Here is a 6,275-nt window from a genome sequence, read left to right as displayed (position 1 = left end):
TCTCACATTGAATAGCCTTCATTTCTCAGAACAAGAATAGACTGACAGGTTTCAGAAGAAAGTTCTTTGTTTCTGGCCATTTTGAGCCTGTAATTGAACCCACACATGCTGATGCTCCAGATACTCAACTAGTCTAAAGAAAGCCAGTTTTATTGCTTCTTTAACCAGAACCACAGTTTTCAACTGTGCTAACATAATTGCAAAAGGGTTTTCTAATGATCAATTAGCCTTCTAAAATGATAAACTTGGATTAGATAACACAACGTGCCATTGGAAGACAGGAGTGATGGTTGCTGATTATAGGCCTCTGTACGCCTATGTAGATATTCCATAAATAATCTGCCGTTTCCAGCAACAATAGTCATTTACAACATTAACAATGTCTACACTGTGTTTCTGTTCAATTTGATGTTATTTTAAAGGACAAAAAATGTGCTTCTTTCAAAAACAAGGACATTTCTAAGTGACCCCAAACTTTTGAACGGCAGTGTTTGATTAAACATGATATAGAGCCTTGTAAAACATGACATAGAGCCTGATATAGAGCCTTGTAAAACATGACATAGATCCTTGTAAAACATGACATGGATCATTAAAAAACATGACATAGAGCCTTACAGAACATGACATAGAGTCTTGTAAAACATGATAAAGAGCCTTATAAAACATGATATAGAGCCTTATAAAGTATTACATATAGCCTTATAAAACATTACATATAGCCTTATAAAACATTACATATAGCCTTATAAAACATGATATAGAGTCTTGTAAAACATGACATAGAGTCTTGTAAAACATGATATAGAGTCTTGTAAAACATGACATTGAGTCTTGTAAAACATTATATAGAGTCTTGTAAAACATTATATAGAGTCTTGTAAAACATGACATAGAGTCTTGTAAAACATGACATTGTCACGCCCTGGCCTTAGTATTCTTTGTTTTCTTTATTATTTTAGGTCAGGGTGTGACATGGGGAATGTTTATGTTTTGTTGGTTTTGGGTGTTGTTTATGGTAAAGGGGTTGTGTATAGTATATGGGTTTGTGTGGAGTACATGTTTCTAGTGTTGTCTATGTATGTTTAGTTGTCTAGGAGAGTCTATGGTTACCTGAATGAGTTCCCAATTAGAGACAGCTGATTTCGGTTGTCTCTGATTGGGAGCCTTATTTAGGGTAGCCATAGGCTCTCATTGGTTGTGGGTAATTGTCTATGTAGAACGTTTGTAGCCTGTATGTATGTGCACAACGTTTGTAGCTTCACGGTCGTTTTGTTGTTTTGTTAGTTTGTATAGAGTTTTGTGTCGTGTTCATCTTCGTGTTGTTAAATAAAAGAAGATGGCTTATTTTCCAACTGCTGCATTTTGGTCCGTCAATCCGCCACACGATCGTGACAGACATAGAGCCTTGTAAAACATGACATAGAGTCTTGTAAAACATGACATAGAGTCTTGTAAAACATGACATAGAGTCTTGTAAAACATGATATGGAGCCTTATAAAACATTATATTGACCCTTATATTAAAACTCTTATAATTTTTTCTCTCACTCTCTCTGTCTCTGTTTCTCTCTCTCTCTCTGTTTCTGTTTCTCAAAGATCTGCAGTGTGTCAATGACTTCATCAGTAACATCACATGTGTGTTGAACAACACATACGTGCCACCAGACATGCCGTGCACTCTGCATGGTGAATACCCCGGGTTTAAAAGGTAAAGATGACTAAGGATGCACCTTAAATGGAACCCTATTCCCATAGTCCTGGTCAAAAGTAGTGCACTATATAGGCAATAGGGTGCCATTTGAGATGCTAAATGAAACAATGGTTCACTGTTGTAACTACAGGCAATGTGAGATGAAGTCCTTGGGCGGTTCCAACTCAACGTTGAGAGGCGGCAGTCTGGTCTTTGAGGACAATCCAGTGAGTTTTATAAAACTACATCAAGTAAAAACCAATGCTTGGTTATATATGTGCATTATTATAGATAAAAACAATGATTTACAAACATATTATAAAAATAATAACATGAATGTAACACATTAATCTTGAATAAATTAACCAGGAATTTGTAATTTGTAAAATATTTTTTTATATATATTTTTCCTAATAATAATAATAATAATAAAACAATGATAGCATATATATAGACCAATAGACAAACAACCCTGGATAACTGAACTTCTGTAAATTATCTTTCAGTTCTTTTGGGAAGATGATAAAATACCCATTGGTGTACGGTGTGGACAAACAGAAGATTTTGTGATACAGATTAAATACCTGTATCAACCATTTAACCACAGTAAGTGTACAGTCATTTGAGTGACATTATGTACGATGTGTCAGATATTACTAACCTACTACTACTACATTAATTGTACACCAACTACAACGATACAATACTATAACTTTGTGAGGTCATCATACAAAATACACAAAATCAATACACTATGATACAACATAATGCAATACAAACATGCTGGAAAGCTTATTAATTTACAGTGCATTCAGAAAGTATTCAGACCCCTTCACCTTATCCACATTTTGTTATGTTACAGCCTTATTCTAAAATGTATTAAATCATTTCCCCCCCTCATAATCTACACACAATACCCCAAAATGACAAAGAAAAAACAGGTTTTATACATTTTTTGCAAATGTATAAAAATAAAAATAAATTACATAAGTATTCAGACCCTTTAACTCAGTACTTTGTTAAGGCACATTTGGTAGCGATTACAGCCTCGAGTCTTCTTGGGTATTGTTACGCCCTGACCTTAGAGATCCTTATTTATTCTCTATTTTTGGTTAGGTCAGGGTGTGACTCGGGTGGGAGAATCTATGTTTTCAATTGCTTTGTTGTTTTTGCCGGGTGTGGTTCCCAATCAGAGGCAGCTGTCTATCGTTGTCTCTGATTAGGGATCATATATAAATTGTCAATTTCCGTTTGGGTTTTCTGGGGTGTTGTTTTCCGTTTAATATCTGTGCCTGACGGAACTGTTCGCTTTCGTTTTTGTATTCGTTATTTTTGTTTGAGTGATTCTTGACAATAAAGATCATGAACACTTTCCACGGTGCGCTTTGGTCCACTCTTCCTTACGACGACGAGCGTTACAGGTATGGTGCTACAAACTTGGCACAAATGTATTTGGGGAATTTCTCCCATTCTTCTCTGCATATCCTCTCAAGTTCTGTCAGATTGGATGGGGAGCGTTGCTGCACAGCTATTTTCAGGTCTCTCCAGAGATGTTCAAGTCCTGGCTCTGGCTGGGCCACTCAAGGACATTCAGAGACATGTCCCGAAACCACTCCTGTGTTGTCTTGGCTGTGTGCTTCGGGTCATGCTGAAGGTGAACCTTAGCCCCAGTCAGAGGTACTGAGCGCTCTGGAGCAGGTTTACATCAAGGATCTCTCTGTACTTTACTCCGTTCATCTTTTCCTCAAGCCTGACTGGTCTCCCAGTCCCTGCCGCTGAAAAACATCCCCACAGCATGATGCTGCCACCACTATGCTCACCATAGGGATGGTGCCAGGTTTCCTCCAGACGTGACGCTTGGCATTCGGGCCAAGGAGTTCAATCTTGGTTTTATCAGACCAGAGAATCTTGTTTCTCATGGTGTGAGTCTTTTAGGTGCCTTTAGGGAAACACCAAGCGGACTGTAATGTGCCTTTTTTTGAGGAGTGGCTTCCGCCTGGTTACTCTACTATAAAGGCCTGATTTGTGAGTGTTGCATAGATGATTGTCCTTCTGGAAGGTTTTCCCATCTCCATAGAGGAACTCTGGAGCTCTGTCAGAGTGACCATCGGGTTCTTGGTCACCTCCCCCGATTGCTCAGTTTGGCCGGGCGGCCAGCTCTAGGAAGCGTCTTGGTGGTTCCAAACTTCTTCCATTTAAAAAAGATGGTGGCCACTGTGTTCTTGGGGACCTTCAATGCTGCAGAATGTTTCAGTACCCTTCCCCAGATCTGTGCCTCGACACAATCCTGTCTTGGAGCTCTACGGACAATTCCTTCGACCTAATGGCTTGGTTTTTGCTCTGACATGCACTATCAACTGTGGGACCTTATAAAGACAGGTGTGTGCCTGTCCAATCAATTGACTCCAATGAAGTTGTAGAAACATCTCAAGGATGATCAATGGAAACAGGATGCACCTGAGCTCAATTTCGATTCTCATAGCAAAGGGTCTGAATACTTATAATAGGGTATTAGGGCAAATAGGGTATTTCTGTTTTTTACTTGTAATAAATTTGCAAACATTTCAAAAAGCCTGTTTTCGCATTGTCATTATGGGGTGTTGTGTGTAGATTGATGGGGAAATTGTTTTATTAATCCATTTTAGAATAAGGCTGTAACATAACAAAATGTGGAAAAAGTGAAGGGGTCTGAATACTTTCTGAATGTACTGTATATCAGTATATTAATTCCTACCTGATACTGACATTTCTAATTCAACTTAGTACTGGTAGTTCTGTTACAGTGATATTAGTGATATATTAGTACTACTATGACTACATTAACTGTGTTGTTTTGTGTTTGGCAGTTAAAATGCATCCCCCTGGCAAGCCAAACATCACCAATGCCTCAATCGCCTGGACACCAGGAGCTCCCATTTCAGTAATGATATCCAACTATGACTTCCAGCTACAGTGGAAACAGGAACTACATCACTGGGAGGTGAGGGGGGGGGGGGGGGAGACAGAGACAGAGGACAGATAATAACGAGAGGGAAAGGGGAGAGATGTGAAAGAGAGAATACAGTGAAAGAGTGTCTCTTTGTACACTATCTAAAAGTACACCTACTGTATGTTGTGCTACTGCAGGATGCTGTGGAGGTGAACATATCAAACAAACAGACGTATTTTGACCTGGACCCTGACATGCTGGAGAGAGGAGGGAGGTACCAGGTCAGAGTCAGGGTTCGCGCCGACCCAGGCGATTACCCAGACTGTCAGTGGAGCTACTGGAGCCCCAGTGCATCATGGGTCTCCACTCTGGGCCAGATGAAGCCAACAGGTAAATACAGCATCAGTGATGTCATTGGTAATTACTACACGTTTGAATGTGGGCCTATATATACTTGGCCTGTGTCCCAAATGGCCCTATTGTTCCCTACATAGTGCAGAGCCCTATGGACCAAAGTACTGCACTAAATAGGGAATATGTTGCCATTTGGAATGCAGGCATAGCAGTGTGTTTCCATATGAATCTTGAAAAATTGCTTATTCTCCTTCTTCATCCTTCCTTCCCTATTTCTTTCTTTCATTCTTAGATAGGCAGACACATGCTCAAAACAAACTTACAGACAGAAATGTAAATGAAGGCTTTTCTATGCCCATCTTTTAGTAAAACAGTGGTGTTGTTATGTACGTTGTAAATACGTTGTAAGTATGTTCTATGTTGTTCCTCTGGTCCTGTTCTCAGGTAGTCCTGATGTTCTAGACCAGGACTCTGTGGTGGTCACTGTGGTGGGAGCTGTTGTTGTACTGGTCCTGCTGGTCTCCATGTTGCTCTGCAAAGGAACGTGAGTACTGTCTGTCTGTCTGTCTGTCTGTCTGTCTGTCTGTCTGTCTGTCTGTCTGTGTGTCTGTGTGTCTGTGTGTCTGAGAGTGTGTGTGTGTGGGGGGGGGGGGGGTCACCAAAGGACTGTAAAGTAAACATCATGTTTTAGATGTAATGTTTTGTAGTTGGTTTAGTGCAACTTCCTTTAATTTCCGTTCATTGCTGACAGGGTCAAGAAGATTCTGAATCCTCCTATACCAGATCCCTCCAGGTACTTTGAGGGCCTTAACCTCCATCACCATGGAAACTTCAAGGTTAGTTCTACTTTTGACTGAAGTCATGTGCCAAAAGGGACCCTATTCCCTGTATTGTGCACTACATTGTTATGACGGTAGTTGGATTATAATGGCTGTAGTTAGATTATAATGGCTGTAGTTAGATTATAATGGCTGTAGTTAGGTTATAATGGCTGTAGTTAGGTTATAATGGCTGTAGTTAGGTTATAATGGCTGTAGTTAGGTTATAATGGCTGTAGTTAGGTTATAATGGCTGTAGTTAGGTTACAATGGCGGTAGTTAGGTTATAATGGCTGTAGTTGGGTTATAAGGGCTGTAGTTAGGTTATAATGGCTGTAGTTAGGTTATAATGGCTGTAGTTAGGTTATAATGGCTGTAGTTAGGTTATAATGGCTGTAGTTAGGTTATAATGACGGTAGTTAGGTTGTAATGGCTGTAGTTAGGTTATAATGGCTGTAGTTTGGTTACAGCTGTAGTTAGG

The 6,275-nt window shown here is 39.7% G+C and overlaps 1 protein-coding gene across 2 annotated transcripts in view; it reads left to right on the top strand.

Moving 5' to 3' along the window:
• The window catches only part of LOC129850607 (interleukin-2 receptor subunit beta-like), a gene marked incomplete at its 3' end in the record, with an annotated part of 14,808 nt that extends 8,996 nt beyond the window's left edge, over positions 1-5,812 (top strand). For both annotated transcript variants that reach the window (XM_055916923.1, XM_055916922.1), the window contains 7 exon segments: positions 1,600-1,711; positions 1,845-1,920; positions 2,200-2,299; positions 4,540-4,673; positions 4,820-5,012; positions 5,421-5,520; positions 5,728-5,812. In XM_055916923.1, the coding sequence (XP_055772898.1) occupies positions 1,600-1,711; positions 1,845-1,920; positions 2,200-2,299; positions 4,540-4,673; positions 4,820-5,012; positions 5,421-5,520; positions 5,728-5,812 (800 nt within the window).
• Between the last annotated feature and the right edge of the window lie 463 nt (positions 5,813-6,275).

This window comes from Salvelinus fontinalis, unplaced genomic scaffold (genome assembly GCF_029448725.1).
Source record: "Salvelinus fontinalis isolate EN_2023a unplaced genomic scaffold, ASM2944872v1 scaffold_2137, whole genome shotgun sequence".
Lineage (NCBI taxonomy): Eukaryota > Metazoa > Chordata > Actinopteri > Salmoniformes > Salmonidae > Salvelinus > Salvelinus fontinalis.
This window is presented reverse-complemented; position numbering and strand designations above follow the sequence as displayed.